General features: G+C 40.8%; 1 protein-coding gene across 1 annotated transcript in view; it reads left to right on the top strand.

Annotated features, from left to right (window-relative positions):
- The window catches only part of PPP1R13B (protein phosphatase 1 regulatory subunit 13B), a 78501-nt gene that overhangs the window by 46492 nt on the left and 10877 nt on the right, over positions 1–21132 (top strand). The window contains exons 5-9 of the mRNA XM_081291733.1: positions 11718–11819; positions 14904–15078; positions 16017–16213; positions 17859–17999; positions 19838–20018. Of these exons, the coding sequence (XP_081147859.1) occupies positions 11718–11819; positions 14904–15078; positions 16017–16213; positions 17859–17999; positions 19838–20018 (796 nt within the window). The remainder of the gene's footprint in view (positions 1–11717; positions 11820–14903; positions 15079–16016; positions 16214–17858; positions 18000–19837; positions 20019–21132) is intronic.

Below are 21132 nucleotides of genomic sequence, written 5' to 3'. Positions count from 1 at the left end.
CATAAAGTGCTTTTTAATATTTATTGTAAAAAGACAAGACAAGGTCTGGGATTGTGGCTCAGCAGTAGAAAGCTTGCCTGGCATGTGTGGGGCCCCAGGTTCAATCCTCTGCACCCATAAAAATAAATGAATGGAATAAAGGTATTGTGTCCAACTACAGCTAAAAAAAATTAAATAAATCTTTTAAAAATAAATAAATAAAAATAAAAAGACAAGAGAGTTCCTCCTGTACTTACAAATCTTATACTTGATGAATGTTATCCATAATATATAAGGAACTCTTAAAATTCAACCAGAAAATACACATCCTGGTTTTAAAAAGAGATGGACGAGAGATTCAACAGTCCCTTGACTAAAGAGGATATATGAGTGTCAAGCTCATGGGAAGGTATTCAACATCATCCCTTGCCTTTGGGAAAGCACGAAGCACTAGGATGTCTGACGTTAAAAGATTGGATCATAGCAAGTGCTGGTGAGGAAGGAGAGAGTAGGAACTCTTGGGCATCGCTGCTAGGAAGGTAAGACTCCATGATCTACAAAACAGTTTGGCTGTTTCGCTAGATTTAATCAGTTATACAACCCAGAAATTCTCCTCCTAAACATCTGCTGGAGTGAAATGAAAGCAGATGTCTGTGCCAACTTGTGCATCAAATGTTCACTCCAGCTTTTGGAGTTCGAGTGTCCACGTGGGCAGAAGCCTCAGGGCAGAGCCAGCTTTGGTGTTCCTTCAGTGCTCAGAGTATCTGCTTTCTTATTTTTTTTAAAAAATATTAATATTTTAGTTGTAGATGGACACAATACCTTTACATATTTATTTATGTTTATGTGGTGCTGAGGATTGAACCCAGCGCCTCACACATGCTAGGTGAGCACTCTACCACTGAGCCACAACCCTAGTTGTTTATTATTGTGTCAACTTGGTAATGCTTTTAAAAATATCTTTCTTATGTTTTGTATTGTCTTTTATTTATTTATTTATTTATTTATGTGGGGTTTTTTTTAGTTGTAGATGGACACAATGCCTTTATTTTATTTTTTATGTGCTGAGGCTCGAATCTAGGGCCCTCCACATGAGAGGCAAGCAGTCTACTACTGAGCTACAACCCCAGTCCCTGTCTTTTATTTATTTTTTGGCTCTGGGTAGGGTAGCGCTTACCAGCGAACTTCTCCCCAGATTCCTCTTTTTTTTTTTTTGAGACAGGATCTTGCTAAGTTGCTAAGGTTGGCCTCAAACTTGAGATCCTCTTGCCTTAGCCTCCCAAGGCACTGGGATTCCAGGCGTGTACCACCTAGGCTTGTGTTGTGTTTTAGATGCTGTTATTGCAGGTGCAATTTAGAGTGTCCTGTCCACCATGCTGCTGGAAGTAGTCCCCCCGCTGTCTTGCTTGCAGTTGTCTAGCAGCGGGGTATGGTGTTTTTCTTATTCTGTTGATAGCTCTATTTTCCTACTGATCCCTTAGCCCTAGCTGTTCCTAGCATCTTGCCTTAGGTATAAATGTGTGTTGAACTGAACTGATCACTCACATATATATAATTTACACTTATAGTATATATAGTTTACACTTACAAAACAAAATGACATTTTGTAGTAGTACTGCATGGGGTAGGGTTATATAAGATATATATGTTTTAGATATCTAATTGGGTCCTGGGGGTTTTTGATTGTTTCTTAGTGCTGGGGGTGGAACCCAGGGCCTTGCACATGCTAAGTATGTGCTGTACCATGAGCCATGACCTCAGCCCCAATGGGCTCTTTCTAATTTGTGAGGTTTAGTGCTTATTGGAATATGAAATATTCAATTTCCAGAATACAGTGATATGTTAAAGAATCAAGAGCCTTAGTTTTACTAAACATTTCTTATATATTGATGTTATCATCACTTTTTTATTTGCTTAACAGATAAGTAAAAATACTCTTCAAACCTGAAAATTTATAACCTTGAAAAGGTAGGGAAAAAGAGGAATGACTTAATATTCTAGAATATTTCATGAGCATAAGTAGATTTTATCCTAATGATTTTGCATGAGTTGTGTTTTAAGAATGTTAGTTTTGAAATGACATTATGCTTGAGAAGCCACTTATACTTTAAAAAAATAATTATAGCTTTTTAAAAAATATTATGACAATTAAATTACAGTGTAATTACAAATAATATAGGATACTGGACATTCTGTCTAATTCTTTTTTATAGTAAGAGATTCACATAGAAGAAGAACCTATGAAACATGTCAGTATAAAGAATTACTAAGGGTTACTTAGGGGATTAAACCCAGGCTTAGAATTTCTCTTTTATTTTTTTTAAACTGTTCTATCCAATTTATTTTAATTTCAGAGAGACCAAAGAAATTATAAAAGATGTGTGGTAGAGGCCAATTGGAGTCTCCTCTCTGATTTGATAAAGAAAAGCTGTTTTTAGAGATATGTATATATGTATGTATATACATATATACACATATGTGTGTGTATGTATATATATATATATTTTTAAGTTGTTGATGGGATTTTTATTTATTTTTTTATTTATATGTGGTGCTGAGTATTGAATCTAATGCCTCACACATGCTAGACATGCACTCTACCACTGAGCCACAACCCGGCCCTGGAGATAAGTTTGTAAACAAATAAATTGTCTGAAAAGTGTAGAGAAAGTAGAACAAGCACCGCAGTAGTAAGGCATGTTTGATCAGCTGCATCCAGGAGGCTATCCAGAAAGATGTCCCAGAGAGCAATCAGAGGCTTCTGCAGAGGCAGAGAAGAAGCAGGAGATTTTTTGGTAGTAGCTGTAAACTGGGTGGGTCAGGAAGGAAGGAGACCCTGAAAGAGGGGGCAAACAGAGTACTACCTGGGAGGTGCTGGGTCTTCATTTACTAAATGCTTCAACTAAATTCTACAGATTTTAAGTGAGCTGTTTCAGAGGGGTCCTGGTACAGTCTGCAGCAGTGAAGGATGGACAGGGAGCTGGGGATAGGAAGCTGCCAGGAGGCCCTGGTCTGTGGTGCTCCAAGAGCAGTCATCACTACTTGAATCCTGGGGAGAGAATCATTTTCAAAGAAAAATATTGGAAAGTAAAATTTACAAAGCGATGGTGATATAATCATAAAAGGTGTACAGCTATCTACAAATTACAATTTAGAAAAAATATGTCTTGAGATGATATCTTAAACCAGAAACATTATCAGCTAACAAAATGATCATTATAGAAATCTTTTTGTCTGTGTTTTTGCACATGGGGGATTGAACCCAGTACTGCTCTCCCACTGAGCTGTGCCCAGTCCTTTTTTATTTTTTGTTTTGAGACAGAATCCCACCGAATTGCCCAGGCTGGCCTCGAGCCTGTATTTCTGCTGGGCATGATGTAGTGCACACCTATAATCCTAGCTACTCCTGAGGCAAGAGGATGGGGAGTTTGAGGCCAGCTTCAGCAGCTTAGCCAGACCCTATCTAAAATAAAAAAGTAAAAGGGGCAGGAGATGTGGCTCATGATAACGTACCCCTAGGTTCAATCCCCAGTACAAAAAAAAAAATCAGTTCATTAGCTCTTATAATCGATTCATGACTGCTTCAGTGAAGTTACCCTTAGAAAGATGAGGATGAGGTTAGGCTTCCTCTGGAGTGCCCTGGCAATGTCACCCCAGCCATCACTACCCTCCAAAGCCCCTCAATGCCTCTAGGCAGGAGACATTTAATCTATTTTGTTATTTCTCAAAATCTTCCAAAAACTGTCACTCTTATTTCATTACTCTTTCCTCTTATCTCACTCACACTCATTTTTTTTTTTTTTTTTTTTTTTTTTGCTTTGCTGAGGATGGAGCCCAGGGCCTCATGAGTGGTGGGCAAATGTTCTACCATTGAGCTTCATTTCCAATGCACTCATCATTCTCTCTTTATTTTATTCTCAATCAAGTTATCTTTAGCATTCCTAATTTTCAAGGGGGAGGATTAATCCTTTCCTGTTAGGTTGAACTGTATGAAATTGTTGATGTATATGGCCATATAAAAACAGTATTTTCATGTGATTAAGGTAGTAACTTTCCATGGTGTTTAGAGTGTTTACCCTCTGATGTGATAAATGCTCTTGGTCAGGAGCAGTCAAGAGTGCCTGTGCTGCAGCCTGGCACATAGATAGGTGGCAGTGTCCTCTGTGTGATGGAAAGATCATCTGCCAGCTATCAGGGGTTTAGCTAGGGTCCTGGTCTGCTATAGACCCACCCCAGAAGGTTAGAGCAGCCAGTCACCAGCTGCCCAGAGCTGTAGCTTTCTTATCCCTAAAATAAGCTTAAGAACTGTTTACCTAGGACTTCTGTAAGCTTAATTAAGGTATATAAAAATGTTTATACAATCTGCATATGTGCTGACATGCAGTAGACCCTCGTTATGCATTAATTGTGGACTCTCTAGAATTCAGAATTAATTTAAAAGTACTGAGTTCTTCCCGTCTCTGAAAGTGAATAAACATCCTGAATTCAGAACAATTGTATGGGCAGTTCCTTTGTGAATCAGGAACAATTTCAGGAAGCAGATGGTCTTGCCGCTAGGTCTTTCTTTAAGGATAGGCAAAGTTTAGAAATTAGGGGCATGGGAATTATAGACATCAGGAAGAATGAAGCAAATACCCATGTGGAGAGGAACGGGAAGAGGCAAGCCCAGGCATGAGAGGGTAAAGAGCACTTAAGCAACAGTTTGAATGTCAGGCAAGGGAGGTTCAAATCAGTGGCCATGCTGGGGTCACAATAGGGAATTTAGGGAGGAAGCCAGTCCTGGGAAGAATGAGAGGAGTTTGGCTGGAGAGAGGCTGGACTGTAGTGGAAGTGTGCTTTCCAGTATGACCCGAGTGCTGCAGCAGGCAGGACAGAAGTGGAGCTGTTCTGTGTCATCTCACTGAATTCATCTTTTTTTTTCCAAATAATATAACAGTGAATTTCTTATTTATTATAACCAAAGGGGAGGTAGGTTGGTTGAGTATTAAAATTAGAGAAATCTGAAGTGACCCATTTACTAGTAGGTGTTTAATTGCTAACAAAATCTACTGGTCTTTTCTATCAACTGATTGCCAAGGACTCTATGATGGGCTTTGAGGGATAAAAGTACCATTTATGTTTAAAACCTCTGTTGGTGGTAGTAGCTCCCTTGAAGATAGGTACATTAAGACATTGGGTATGGAAAGGGAAAAAAGATAGGCATACTCTTTCTCTGGATTGTGATAGTGCTGTTTGGAATAACATCTGAACTCCTGTAAGTGGGGAATAATTAAGAAATAAGTTTAGGTACATAGAGTTATTGTAGGAGTTTACAGTAAATGGCTGAGGTGGTTTTTAAGAACATCTGCAGATTTTTTGACATACCTCCTTTCAAAGGAGTTTAATTTCCCTCCTCTCACAGACTTGGTGACTTGCTTCTCCTTCTGAGGCTAGTTCATTTACAAAAAATTCAAAAAGATAATTTCCTCCTGGTGCTCCTTCTTGATTGCTTGCTCTGGGGGAAACCAGCCATCATGTCGAGAGGATGCTCAAGCAGTTCTATGAAGAGGCCCACTTAGGGAACAAACCATGGCCTCCAACAGCAGCCAGTACCAAATCACTAGCCATGCACGTGAGCCCTCTTGGAATCAGATCCTTGATCCCCAATCAAGCCTTGAAATGACTGCAGCCCTGGCTGACATGGGACTCAACCTTGGGAGAAACCTTAATCACCCTGCCAAGCTGCTTCCAAATCCCATGCCTACAGACACTAAGCCCTAAGAATATTTTTTGTTGTTTTAGGCCACTAAGTTTTGGGGTGACCTGTTCCTCAGCAGTAAACAGTTAATACATGGTACCTGTGGAATGGGTAAAGATGGACTGTTGATTCCCAAATTATTTTCACAAATACAAAAATGTATGACCAATAAAGGCATGAAGAAAGATGGATTGTTGTCAGATGTGGTGGCACACACCTGTAGTCCCAGCTATTTCATAGGCTGAGACAGGAGAAGCACTTGAGTCCTCCCACAAGTTCTAGGCCAGCCTAGGCAGCATAGCACATAGCAAGACCCCATCTCAAAAAAAAAAAAAAAGAAAAAGAAAAAGAAAAAAAAAAGCCTCTTGATACACTAGTAATTTTCCCAAACCTAAATAACATACAGATTCAGTCGGCACATAAAGTGCTGTGTAATGAAAGTGTGGTGCCTCCCAGAGGAAGGACGGAGTGTTTCACATAGGTGTGATTAGTGGAGGCAGGATACAAGGGAACCACTCTTTGGAATGACTTCAAAGTGTGATTCCCTTCTGCATCTTATTCTTCACCAAATTTTCAACTTTTGGAAGATTGCACTGGCTGAATAGTCACAGGACAAGAAAGCACCTTTAGGGTAGCATGAACAGGAGCACTTGAGAGTCACACGTGCATATAAATAGAGAAGCATGGAGAGCGCAGAAGCTGCCTGTTGGATTCATCTGTGCTGTACAATTTCAAGTTGTACCATGGTCTGTGAGTAGAAGGATGGGTTGAGTAAGATGGTGAGTGTGTCTGTTTGCCTGAAACTGTAATATCCAAGTATCATTTCTTTTTTAAAAAAAATTTTTTTTATTAGTTGTTGATGGACCTTTATTTATATGCAGTGCTAACCGCAATTGAACCCAGTGCCTCATACATGCTAGGCAAGCGCTCTACCACTAAGCCACAACCCCAGCCCTGCAAGTATCACTTCTTATACAGTATTTAGTTAGTGCATTTTTGGATGAAAGAGTCCTTATGCCCACCCCCAAAAAATATATGAAGAATGGTGTAGTTTAAAAAACAAAAGTCTGCAGTGTTAAGAGTTAAAGTCCATAATGTGACGACCCTTCTGTTTTCTGGATGAAATTACAGTCTTTGATAAAGCTATTACTTTTGGTACATATTGGCAGATTGTTTTCCTGTTAAACAGAATGTAAACTGTCTTCTTTATAATGTTTGGAGAGACTAAAAAATCTACAAAAACATGTTATTATGGTGGAAGATGTGTATTTTATATTGCATAATTGTTGATCATGACAATATATCTTTAATACCTGGGTTGCTGTACTACCAATTTAAAGTAACATTTAAAACATTGCCTGGAGAGGCAAAAAATGTGCTTGATTAAAGCCATGTCACCAACTGACCTGTGATCAAAAGCCACAACTATAGTTTTTAAGTGAGTTGTAGCTGTTTTTAGTATCTATAAAAATCTCATTCTGGTAGCCTAGTTTTCAAACATTATTTATTTTGGTAGCTTCTCAAGTTATGATTTACACACACATTAACAAAGATGAGAAATTAACATGGAAAATAAGCCTCCTTTTCTTATCTAACTTTTGGCAAATCACAGGCTAGCTTCTTTGTTGAAAGTCTGATCCTTAAATACCATTTATTTGTAATCCCTTCTTTGTCAAAAACAGTCTAACAGTTACTGCAATTAGACATATACCTGCCATACCACACACCTGGTCCACCTCTTGATATTGGTCACCCAAGAGAAGTAGAAGCCTTTGTCCATGTAAATATCAGTGCATGATTGCTCGTCGCACCTTTTATTTATCATAGCCACAAAATGAAAATAGTCCTCTACTATCCATTTATAGAAGAATGGGTGAACAAAACAGGATGTGTCCATGTGTTGGGAAACTAGTCAACAATACAAAGGAATAAATCACTGATAACCTCCATCTAAATAAATGAACACTTTTGCTGAGACTGGCTTTGAACTCACTATCCTCCTGCCTCAGCCTCCCGAGCTACTGGTATTCCAGGTGTATGCACTGCGCTTGGTGGAATGTCTGCTTTTATGTGCTTCTCATGAGCTTTTTGGGATGGCTGCTTAGCTTGAGCAGTGCACTTCTCCCAGAGTGCATGGTGATGATCTAGGTTCTCACTGTTACCTGGGAAATGCTACTTTTATTTTGCAGTAGAAATACAAAAGAAAACCTGAGCTCCGTTTCTCATGGTCATAGTTGAATATGATGGAGTAATCTAGTTGCTTCCCACATGAGATTCTCTTTTCTTTCATCAGAAGAGAGTGTCATGGAAAATAACAGGAGAGCAATTTTACCTTTGTGTGGTCCTCAGGGTCTAAGATTGTGTGTCTGGCGCATGGGAAGTGAATGGATTATTACAGTATTGTGCTGTGCGTGGATAGTTTAGGACCAGGAAACAAGCATTGCTCATGCCTTCTCAGCCTTGTGTGTGGAGTGGGGGACTGCACCCAGTTCTTCTTTGGGTGCCAAGTCTCAAGCACATCGTTTAGCTTTTTTGTTTATGAACTGCCATGGCACCACAGCATATGGCCATTGTGGACAGACAGGGATTGGGGGACATGGTCAGAAGGAGGTGATAAGGGCCCGAAGCCATTTGGGTTAATGAGGGATTGGGAGAGATCTGTAGGGAAACCATAATGACAGGAGGATGTAGACTCTTCAAGGAAGATGGAATGAAAGAAGTCTGGGTGTTTGAGTTTGAAAAGAGGTCATCCATGGCAGACTATGACATGGATCTGGTGGAGGGAGAAAAAGGATTGAGTCACTTAGAAAATTCTGGTCCCTGGTGGCTGTGGCCAGGGCCAGGACAGGACTTATTGCTCCTATAGCTTATAGCTTCATGAAGCTTCATGTTAGCTAATAGGCTCTTGGTACAAGCCTTCCATCAGCTAATACTATGTATGTAAAAATGTTGCACAGCAGAAGTTAGTCTCTTGAGTTCCCATTTCCACAATAGATTTATGAGAGTTAGGAGAAAAGGGTGATCAGATGAGCAATCAGAAAAACTGTCTTTGGCCACTCTGCCGGTGCTACGGTATATGTGTGTAGTCACACCTGAGTGGGCTGAGCTGCATCGACCATGGGGAGTGAGGATGCCCGCATTAGCCGGAGAATGAACCAGGTTTATTAGGAACATAACTGCTTTCCCAGAATCCAGAGCTCAGATAGTGAAGAGGGACATTAGCAAGGTCCCTGAGCCCTGGGTGCAGGCAGCTGTTCTCAAGGAGGATCCCAGGAGCAGACAGAAGGCTGCCAGCCCTTTCCTTTGGGTTCTGGCCATGTTGCCATGCTTGCCTGGCTGGCTGAGAGGACTTTCTAGCCATTTCACTCAGTGATGGAGGTGGCTGTCCTGGTCTGCACTGGGGCCATATTCATTGAGTGATTCTGCCATCACCAGGGTCCCTGAAGGGCCTGGTTGCAAGATCTAATCTCATCCTGCAGTGAAGACAAATAAGAACAAGTTAGGGCATAAGTTTGTTTGAATAAGTTGAGATCAAAGGGAATTTTAAAATTGTAAGCTGGGATTGTTTAATGTAGTACAGTGATATATCCCTGTTATAAAAGGATCAAATTTTCACTGAAGCATTTTTGTTTTCTTAAAAAACTGAAAAAGTGGGGCTAGGGTTGTGGCTCAGTGGTAGAGTGCTTGCCTCACATGTGTGAGGCACTGGGTTCAATTCTCAGTACCACATATAAATAAATGAATAAAATAAAGGTCCATCAACACTAAAAAATATTTTTAAAAAACTGAAAAAGTGCTTTGTGTTGCTAAATGTTCACAGTGAATAGTTAAGGGAATATATACTAAAATATAAATTGCTTCATGTTGGTTGGCTGTATGTTTTTATAACCCATTTAAGTACAATTGAATAACACAAAGTGAATTATTCACTTTGAAATAATTGATTCAGTTGTATATTATGGTTTACCACACTTTTCTGCACATAAGATCTACTTCACTAAAATATTAATGCTGTATATTAGTGTATATACACAACACCGGAATGCTTTCTGACAACATGGTATAATTTAATTTTGTCATTAGAAAAACACATGCAACCTCTGCAAAGAGTATAAATGTTTATGATGGTGAATAAAATGTTTCAGTTTAAACAAAAATAAAATATTTTATAAGCTCTACATTTTTTTATGTTAAGCGCCAGAATACAAACAGTTAAAAGTTTCACTTCTATCCTTTTGATTGATATTCTAAGCATTGATGGAAGCAGGAAGATTACAAGTTTGAGGCCAGCCTGGGTCACTTAGTGGGACCCTGTCTCAAAATAATGGAAGTTAAAAAAAAAAAAAACCTAATTTTGGGGCTGGGGATATAGCTCAGTTGGTAGAGTGCTTGCCTTGCATGCACAAGGCCATGAGTTCAATCCCCAGCACCACAAAAAACAAAAACAAAACAAAACAAAAACTTAGTTTAAGAGAGGTGAGCTTCACATTACTCCTTAGGAGCTAATTTAGATACATAGAATGGTAAGACCGCTGGACTAATACCTATTCCATTCTTCTGGAGTAAAGAATGTGCTCTAATACATAAAAATTTGGGAAGACATGGAGCCAGAGGGACAGGGATTGGAACTGACTCAAGAATCATGAGAGATTTAAGGGTGGTAGAAGGCGAAGGGTCTTGAGAGTTGATGTGGCCGCCATGGTTGGAACTGAAGGGGCGCAGGAAGGCAGTTTGATCAGAGCAAGGCTCTGCTGTTTTGTAAGCTGCCTCCTCTGGCGTGCCCTTCACTGAGTGGTCTCATGCCTTGCAGAGAGGCTTGTCTTGGAGAATGTGTGGCATGGTGCCCGAAACACTGGGCACAGTGCAGTGCACACAGTGGGATGTAGGGAGATGCCTCTGCTTCTTTCCTTTTCTGTGAAACGGGGATTTTATAGCACTTGCCTCTGGAGTCCACTGGCTTATAGGGCATTGCTACAGAAGAAGGTGTGTGGCCAGCTGCCACTCCAAGGTATCACCTTTTTGTATTCATCTCACATACTTGATTCTGTCAGATCATGTGTCACTTTTTCCTGTAGGCCATTCTAATCCTTATTGAAGCACTTGTATTTTAGAAACTGTTATGTATTTCATTTTCTCAAAAGCAGATGACAGGGGCTGAGGCTGTGGCTCAGTGGTAGAGCACTCGCTTAGCACGTGCGAGACCCTGGGTTCGATCCTCAGTACCACATAACAATAAATAAAAATAAAGGTATTGTGTCCAACTACAACTAAAAAAAAATAAATAAAAAAAAGCAGATGACAGTAAGTTGATGCCCTTGGGTATCATCCATACAATTGTGGTTATATGTTCTTAAATATTTTGACAGCCCCATCTGTTCAAATACATTTATTAAACCTCCAGTCCATACTAAATAATTTACTTATAAAACATTTTTTTTACAGGTGTGTGTGTGGGGGGGGGGGTGCTGGGGATTGAATCCAGGGCCTTGTGCATGTGAGGCAAGCACTCTACCAACTGAGCTATATCCCCAGCCCCAAGACACATTTTCCTAATGTTTATCCCTGTATTATTATAGTGTCTGGTTTTTATGCATTAGGAAAGCTGTTCGGGAAAAAAAATTCAAACCTGTTATTCATAGTTAATAAAAATAGTCAACAATTAGGAAAAAGTCTTTTTTTTTTTTTAAAGAGAGAGTGAGAGAGGAGAGAGAGAGAGAGAGAGAGAGAGAAGAGAATTTTTAATATTTATTGTTTAGTTCTCGGCGGACACAACATCTTTGTTGGTATGTGGTGCTGAGGATCGAACCCGGGCCGCACGCATGCCAGGCGAGCACGCTACCGCTTGAGCCACATCCCCAGCCCAGGAAAAAGTCTTAAGAGAAAATAATTTGCATCCTCTTAACTTCTATCTAAAATCTGGATTTGTGTGAATTCTGGCACCACAGAAAAATGATTTTGCAGGTGAACATAGATATCAATGAATACCTTTCATTCTTGGCAGGTTGGGAATCCACGTGTTGAACTTACCCTCTCAGAGCTCCAAGATATGGCAGCTAGGCAACAGCAGCAAATTGAAAATCAGCAGCAAATGTTGGTTGCCAAGGTAAGTTACAAATACAGAGTTATGGAAGCATTATTCAAAATGTGTGTGCCTCAAAAGTCTTTCAGATTAGAATTCATCTATTTTGCACGAGTGTTAACACAGTGTCTTTTTCTCTGTGTGATCCCTTCTGTGTTAATGGATGCTCCTTAGCATCGTGATGGTGGGGAGGCATCCCAGCAAGAGTCCCTGACCCTTGCCATGCAGGCACTCTAAACAGGAGATAGTTGGCCCTTTTCAAATGAAGGACAGAATTTGGAAAGGATACTTTCTGCTGTTACCTCTGCTTTCCTCTGGCATGTTTTCTGCCAGGGGTTGGTGTTGGTATTGTAGAGGAGCCCCACAGTCTGTGCTGGAAGGTCTGGCTGAGCCCTGGATGTAGACAGCTGGTGAAAGGCTGCCTGGCGTGCTGCTCTGTGCTGGACCTATCTGGTTGATGGCGTGCGGACTTAGTCTATTCACTGCGTTCTGCAATTGTGATTGGGATTCTGTAAAGCTGGATTTGGAATTTTTCTAAATCATATTTTAGTCATACTTGATAGACTAAAAAAATCAGACCTGTTGCCCATGCCTCCTGGAACTGACTCATGTTGTAAATGGCCTTAAAATGCTCTGAAACTGCTCTAGGGAGAACCTTTAAACCTTACCAGCTAAGTTCTTATTGCTTTCTTCTGTAGAGAGATTTACTTAGTTGAATAAATGACTATTGCAGGGTGACCAGCACCCTACCAGGATAGGTTCCTGCTCAGGAGGTGTGAGCTGCCCGGGAAACAAAAAGTCTGAAATAATTAGTAAGAAATAGAGCCAGAGCCAGAAATTGATTATAAAAAGGGGAGCATCTGATAGGTCTTCCAGTCCTGGTAGGAGCTGGAACTGAACAACTTTAAAAGGGCTCAGATTCTTTATTTAAGGGGGAGTACATCAAAGGCAGAAATAAGGTTTCAGCTGGAGGAGTCTTGGTTGGTGCTTGCTTCTTGGTGTGGCAGGGGTCTTGCAGTAAACAGGTTGATTGGCATTTTAGCAAGCCAGACCCATCTCCAACAGGCAGTGTGGCTCCAGTGGGTCACCTCCTCTCTGGTGCTGTGCTGAACTTGAGATGGAGCTGGGTAGGAAGCCACATGAACCAGGCATTCTCAAACCACTGGGGTTGCTGCTGGAGTTCCTGATACCACCAGGCTTTCCTGCCTAATGGCTTCAACAGCACTTTAGTTCACATACAATTCACAGATGGCCCCCAGGAAATTACCAATTCATTTTTTTCATGCATTGGATATACAGTTCATTGTACTATCTGTCTACTTTTATGTAAATAATAATTTGTTGGATTTGTTTAAAACATTGTCTCATAAATTTTATTGGATTTATAAGAATAAAAGCAATTAAAATTAGAAATTATTTCACCCTCTTGATAATTTCTAAGATGAAATACACATAGTATTATGTAATTATAAATTTTCTAATTCTGCATATTTCCTTTCAATATATTGATCCAAGAATATTGCTATTAAAAAACAGCAAAAAGAACAATAAATAGGCTAGGTGAGGTGACACATACCTGGAATTCTGGCTACTAGAGAGGCTGAAGCAGGAAGTTTGAGGACAGCCTGGGTCACTTAGCAGGACCCTGTCTCAAAATTTAAAAAATAATGGAAAGGATTGGGGTTGAGTATAGCTTAGTGATAAAGTGCCCCAATTTCCAGTACTGGGTAAAACAAAATCAACTTTATAGCCAGATGTATTATCACGTGCCTAAAATCCCAGCTACTCAGGAGGTTGAAGTAAGAGGATCACAAGTTCCAGGCCAGCCTGGGCAACTTAACAAGACCTTGTCTCAAAGTTAAAAAAATAATAATAAATAAAAAGGGCTGGATATATACCTCAGTGGCAGAGTACTTGCCTTGCATGTGTGATATCTTGGGTTCAACCCCAGAACCACAAGAAGTAATAATACATAAAATAAGGGCTGGGGTGTAGCTCAGTAATAGATAGCTTGGCTAGCACATGTGAGACCCTGGGTTAAATCCCGAGTACCACACACACAAAAAATTATAGATATATTTATTCAGTGATGCAGACCACAGTGAATGCCAGATCTTAAATACTCTAACCCTAACGTCTTTCCTTTCCTTCAGAAAGTGGTATGTAATGCCTGCAAAATCTTACCTAAGCCTCTCTTTGTTTGGGTATATTTCATGCATACATGTGGGCATGAATATTTAATTTTGACTGTTATCCTTAAGGTATGTTTTCACATTAATAAGGGAAAAACTACTGAAAAGCATTACATATATTTTTTATTTTAGAAGTATCCTTTTTTAAAATGTTTTATCATTAATACTTAAAAAAGCAAACACTTCCTTGATTGTTCAGTGTCCCTGGAAATTGGAGGCTCATCTCCTGACTGATGGCCTTTTCTGTTTTCATGTAAAACTCTGCTGCTCACGCTCATTTCCTTTGGGAAGTTAAGGAGTGGTTAAAGTGTTGTAGCAGCAGAAAGCCTATACTCTGGTGGAAACAAGTTTGACAGAGACTTGACAGGTATGGTGGAGTGCAGAGATTTGGCATTGGGCACATGCTCTCTGCAGTGAGCCTATCTGCACCTTCCATAGTGGTGCTGATATCGACCAAGTGATGCAGAGCAGTGCACTTAGTCAGATCCTCTTGAAAATCCCCAGACTCATCTCACATTAATACCCAGTAATTTCAGGCTTTTGTGAACTACTCTGTACAAGATTCCTTTAGTGCTGGGTGTGGTGGCACCCATTTGTAATCCCAATGGCTCAGAAGGCTGAGGCAGGAAGATCGTGAGTTCAAAGCCAGCTTCAGCAATTTATCTACTCTGCGAAGACCCATTCTAACAAAATACAAAAGGGGGCCTGGGGATGTGGCTCAGTGGTTAAGTGCACCTTAAAGAATTTTTTTAAAGAAATTTTTTTAAAGATTTTTTTTTAAAGAATTTTTAAAAATTCTTTTAGTGTTTCTTAAATATTTGTTAAAGTAGGAATGGAATACACTCAGTTAAAAAGTATATACATGTAATTGTAAGTTTTAATTTGCAAAGTTAAGATTTTTTCCCTTCTTTGTCAGGAACAACGTTTACATTTTCTAAAGCAACAGGAACGCCGCCAGCAGCAGTCTATTTCTGAAAACGAAAAGCTTCAGAAACTGAAAGAACGAGTTGAAGCCCAGGAAAACAAGCTGAAGAAAATTCGTGCCATGAGAGGACAAGTTGATTATAGCAAAATCATGAACGGCAATCTATGTAGGTTCCCGCGGCCCACTGTGTCCATACGCTCCAGGCCTAGATAAGTCAGAGGCTGGTTGCTGATGGTTTAGGCATGAATTCATGTGGAATTTTGCTATAGCAAGTGCACTAAAGTTTTACTGTTTTCTACACCTAAGAAAACTGGGTTGGTTAGGTTAAGTGATTTTTTTTTTTTAACTATACATTCCCCCAGCCCACAAAGAAGTAAATATAAAACTAGTGAAATCCAAATTAGGTTGTATTTGAATTCATAATGTAGTGTTAACGTCAATTTTCTGGATTTGGTTTTTTAAATATAATTTTAATTATACATATTTTGGGGATACAGTGAGATAATTTGATACAGGTATACATTGTGTATTGATCAAATCAAGGTAATTTCTTCTTTGAAAATTTTTATTAACAGTAGCAATTGTGCATATTCATGGAAACGGTCTATTTTAGTCCAACCCTGATGATGCAGTCACCTCTTGTACACTGGTGACTGGAGTCCTTTGGTTGGCCAGGGCTGCTCCAGGACTCACTCATTATTAGTATCCTTTGTCATGAAATGGCTGAAATTTTAAGCTTCACCACGAGATTGCTGTTTTTTGTTTCTGTGTGGGCTCTGTGGTTTTTTCAGTGATTACATACATTATGTTACAGTGATTAGCAAGACCTTCACCAGGCCTTTGTTCTGTTGGTACCTGAAACTCCTGAGTAGTGTGGCCAAGCTAGCTTCTGAATCAGTTGCCTTCAGGAACATTCAGTAGTTACAGAGAAAATGGTTTGCTCTGTAAGTCATGTCATGTCACGTGTTCCAAAGACTTGATAACGCAACACTTAATCCATGGTCTGGCACTAAATAATACCAGAGTTGAGTGCAGCATATAGATATTAAAAAGACAGAATGTCAGTTTAAATGAGTTTTTTTCTTTTTTGGTGGGCAATTATAGCTGCTGAAATAGAAAGGTTCAGCGCCATGTTCCAGGAAAAGAAGCAGGAAGTACAGACTGCAATTTTAAGAGTTGATCAGCTTAGTCAGCAATTGGAAGATTTAAAGAAAGGAAAACTGAATGGGTTCCAGTCTCATAACGGCAAGCTGACAGGACCAGCAGCGGTGGAATTGAAGAGACTTTACCAAGAACTGCAGGTGATACACCTGAGTCTGGGGAATATTTATATAAAACTTTCTCCTCTTTCTGGCTTTCTCCTGAGTAGAGGATGGATATAACTTCAGCAAGTCCCTAAGCAACTTAGTGAGGTCCTGAATCAAAATCAAAATAAAAAGGGCTGAGGATGTAGTGCAGCAGTAGAGCACACCTGGGTTCAACTCCCAGTAACTGCCCCCCCCCAAAAAAAAGTAAAAAGCAGGTGTGGTATAAATATATATATTTGGTTTCCAAAGAACTTCTTCAATAAGACATGTAGAGGACTCTAGAAACTTGCATTTTTAACAAGACTTTGATTAAAAGTAGGGTCTGGGGAAGAAATTTTAACCTTCATTTTATGTCAGATTATATAATACAATAAAATAAAATTAAAAGTCATATACTTAAACAAAATCTTTTTGTACAAAGTAATAATAGATACCTAAATATAATCTGGTTTGTAAAATGAGGTAAAATGGAATCATGAGTGTATGGTTGTAGTCATAAGACACATGTATTAAACCAAAAATCACACAGCAGTAAGGAACATTCATGGGTTAAATTCAACCACAAATGAATCCAAGTACCACTCCTCTAATTCCCACATTCCATCACATCAAAACCCACCAGGCTTTTGGTTCTGTTCTTGTCCACAGGCTCTGCATCTGATTGGATCCCTGAATTCTGCTCATTCTCTGTGTGACATACATACTTTGTGTGATATACATCTCCGTAGACATATATCACTGGCTGCTGCACTTTTTTTTGCAAGTGAACCCAGCACTTTTTTTTTTTACTTTGAGACAGGTTCTCACTGAGTTGCTGAGGTTCTAAGTTGCTTGGGCTTGCCTAGAACTTGGAATCATGCCTCAGCCTCCCCAGTGATTTACATCTGATGACAGATGTACATCACTGTGCCTGGCTCTCTTCTTAGAAGGACACATAATCAACACATTGTTCGGGCTTGCCCTCTGACCTCCTCCAAACCTCATCACCACCCACAGGCCCCACCTCCAAACAGCATCACATTGAGGGCTTCAAGGTATGAGGTTAGGAGGGCACCAACATTCAGTCCATAACCTCTAGATTTCTATTTCTCATAAGTTATCATTCAGGTGAATTTCCAAGCCGGAAACAAGTTTTGTGATTTTATTAGTACTTGCTAAGAAAAGTACTATATCATTTTATGAAATGAAGGTGTTGAGAAATAAAATGACTCGTGCTTGCTGTTAAGTTCTTTAACATTCTTTTATGTTTGAAGCAATTGCTAAGCATGCAGACTTTTTAGGGTTTTGGTGAGGTATGATGAATGTATGTGATTTACTCCTAAATGGAGCCCTAGGTGGTTGTCCCCAAGGCTCCAGGATGGTCTCCTAGAGTTCCTTTTGGCCCTAGTCCCTGTGTCTACTTTGAAGAGAACTTGTAGTTCCATGCATTTGGTCTCTTTTTGTTCCATAAGAACTCTGTTCTGGCTTTGCCTGTGCTGATTTACAGAACATGTAGCACATGGATGGCAGTACATTTGTCTAAACACATCCAAATTTAATTCTACTTTTTCTTTTTTCTTTCTTTTCTTTTTCTCCCTGCAGTGAGAATTTGACCTCTTCATTAATACAGGTCTTAAAAGTTGTTCTTTCTGTTTTGCAGATTCGTAACCAGCTTAACCAGGAACAGAATTCAAAACTCCAGCAGCAGAAGGAGCTCTTAAATAAGCGCAACATGGAGGTGGCCATGATGGACAAGCGAATCAATGAATTGCGTGAACGTCTTTATGGCAAAAAAATCCAGGCATGTGATAGAGAAAATGTCTGTGAGATAAACCTCAAAAAGTAGCTCATCTACAAATGCTAATCTCACTAAATGAACCATGCTCCCTCCCCTTACTTGCCACAGCTGATCAGACAAAACTGGCTATAAGCCCATGAGAGCAGAGCAGGTGCTGATAGCAAGGATGTCTTCCTAGAGTTCCCATACACATACTAAGTGATTGATGCTTTTGTGGTGTGGTGGCAGTGTCTTCTTGTCAGCCTCTGCTATACTGAAGGATGCTGTGAGGAGGCAGGCATGGATGTCAGGGCCTTCCCTGGGGGGATGGGTGTGGAAGATGGTAGAGGAAGAGGGGAGCTGCCGTTCCACAGCAGAATCCATCTTTTACTTACGCATCTACCCTTCTTTCAACCCAAGCTTGAAAGTCAGTAGTTTGTGTAACTGTGATTTCAGATGATAGTTTTCCTTTTTCTCTCTTACCAATAGCACAGACCATAGGTGAGAGGATTCATGCATCTGCTCCACACTGAGTTACATGGCAGAACTTTAGTAATGGTATGATGTTCAGGGTTTCTCAGAGAAGTAGAATCCATAGTGTGCGTGCATGTGTGTGTGACTGTGTGCGTGTGTGTAGAGAGAGGGATTTATCTCCAGGAGTTGGTCATGTGAACATGGAGTCTAGCAATTCCAAAATCTGCATGCAGGCCTGTAGCCTGCCGGCCCAGGGGGAGTTGGTGTTGCAGCTCACGTTCAAGGCAGTCTATTCTAGCACCCCTTCTGGGGGATCCTCAATCTTCTTTTAAGGCCTTCCACTGACTGGATGTGGTCCACCTTTCCATGGAGAATCATCTACGTTACTCAGAGTGCATTGATATGAATGTTAATCTCCTGTAAAAGCCAAAACTCTGATAACATCCAGACTCCTATTTAGCCAAGTCTCTGGGCACCAGAGCCAACCAAGTTGAAGCATAAAATTAATCATCAAAATGTCCTTATCTGGACTGGGGTTGTGGTTCAGGGTAGAGTGCTCACCTAGCATGGGCAAGGTCCTGAGTTTGGTCCTCAGCACCACGTAAGAATAAGTAAATAAATAAAAGACATTGTGTCCATCTACAACTAAAAAATAAATATTTAAAAAAAAACCCCAAACAAAAATGTCCTTATTCCTTTTATCTGCTGCTCCAGTGGATCTCTGAGAAGCCAGTCAGTGCTTCTGCAGAGATGTGCCTCCCCCTGAAGGTCCTAAGTATTCTGAGCAGTTATGAGAGTCTTGAATCCTCTCATCATAGTGACACATGCAGACGGTTGTAGGAGGTTGTGGACCTCCACAGAAGGTGTACCTAGGGACCCTAAGGAATCGGGCCTTTTTGTTCTTGTGCAGTATTTTGTAGCCAGTATCCTCTGTCTATGTCCTTGCTTAGAAAGGCACAGCTGCCCTCAGAGAACCAGACTCACCATCAGGAGTCAGAGCCTCACCTGGGCACCTTGCCTCTTGTCCTAGGGCACCTCTCATTCTGAATTTACAGGCAGAGGCTCAGTCACTAGCCCAGGGCAGCACAGTAAGTGGGGAGCAGGATTTGAAACAATGCTTGGAACACAGGCTTTGACACAATGCTTGGAGCACAGGCTTTGACAAGTGCCTCTGCCCACCCAGGGGAGAGAACATGTCCCCAGGACGAGGGAGGTCATTGTGGTCCTTGGAAGCTATGCTGTCATCACATTGGTCCCTGCTTTTGTAGCTCTCCAGGGTGGCTATTACTGAAAGAATGACTCCCACACTTGGGGTCCAGTGAACTGAAGGATTAGTGTTTTTTTTATTTTGCAGTATCTTAACTCTTCCATTTCCTCCTGATTTACAGTTGAACCGTGTGAATGGCACATCATCACCGCAGTCTCCCCTGAGCACATCTGGCAGAGTTGCCGCTGTGGGGCCTTACATCCAAGTTCCAAGTGCTGGAAGCTATCCTGTCCAGGGGGACCCTATAAAGCCCCAGTCTCTCACTATTGCCTCAAGTGCTGCCCATGGGAGATCTAAATCTGGTGAGTGGCCCAGGCCCTCTCTTGGGGGAAGTGCTGGAGTAGGGTAAGGGCCCTGAAGCCCTGCCTCCACACCAGGCCCCAGGCTGTCCCCTGAGGGGCTTGGTCTTCTAGACAGTGTTTGAGCAGTTAGTTGTGTGTCACTGTGATAATGATGCTCCCAAAACAAAAGTGAATTACTCTTATTCATCTGAGGTCTTCATTGACATTTCAAAACAAATGGTTGAATAAAACACTGCTTTGTGTGCCCTGAGGGCTTCAAGTACAGCTGTGGACAGGTAGAGACCACTGCCCTTTAGACAGTGTTTTAGCTTGTCTTTACTTTCCCTACTCAGCTAATAGGTCTTCCTTGATCAGAAAGTCCACAAGCCGTTACTCTCATCTTGGCACGGTAGTGCTGTGTGATGAGCCCAGGCAGGCTTGTGTAGAGAGCACCATGCAGCATAGCTGGGCACCAGGTGGGTTCTGCATTGATAGTCTGTCTTTTAAACCCACCACATTAAAAATTTGGAGCTTCTAGCCAGGCACCATGGTGCACACCTATAATTCTGGCAACTCAGGAAGGTAAGGTAGGAAGAATACATGTTCAGTACCAGCCTCAGCAACTCTATGAAACCCTGTCTCAAAATTAAAAGGGCTAGAAATGAACCACGTGATACATACCTTAATTTCAGCAGCTCAGGAGGCTGAGGCAGGAGGATCACAATTTCAAAGCCAGCCTCAGCAGCTTAGGTCCAAAGCAACTTAGCGAGACCCTGTCTTTAAAATATAAAAAAAAAGGTCTGGAAATATAGCTCAGTGGTTAAGTGCCCCTGGGTTCAAACCCCAGTATTAGAAAAGGGTGGTGGTGGCTAGGGATGTAGCTAAACAGTAGAACACTCTTGGCTCAGTCCCCAATACAAAAATAAGAGAAAGAAGTTGGGGCTCTTTTACAGTAGAACTTTCTTTATGACTCGGGTTGACTCGTCTTCCTATAACACAATGTCAGGAGGTCAAGTCCTGACACATTGGGACATCTCTTCATTTATGAAAGCAGTGCTGCTGCTTGTTTGCTGTTGTGTCCTGTTTTCAGGATTGGTGACTGATATGTGCTGGTCTTTTGTTTGTGACACTTGCT

The sequence above is a fragment of the Spermophilus citellus genome (genome assembly GCF_964194105.1).
Source record: "Spermophilus citellus genome assembly, chromosome: 4".
Classification (NCBI taxonomy): Eukaryota; Metazoa; Chordata; class Mammalia; order Rodentia; family Sciuridae; genus Spermophilus; species Spermophilus citellus.
The sequence above is the reverse complement of the archived record's forward strand: the minus strand, read 5'-3'. Positions and strand labels throughout refer to the sequence as shown.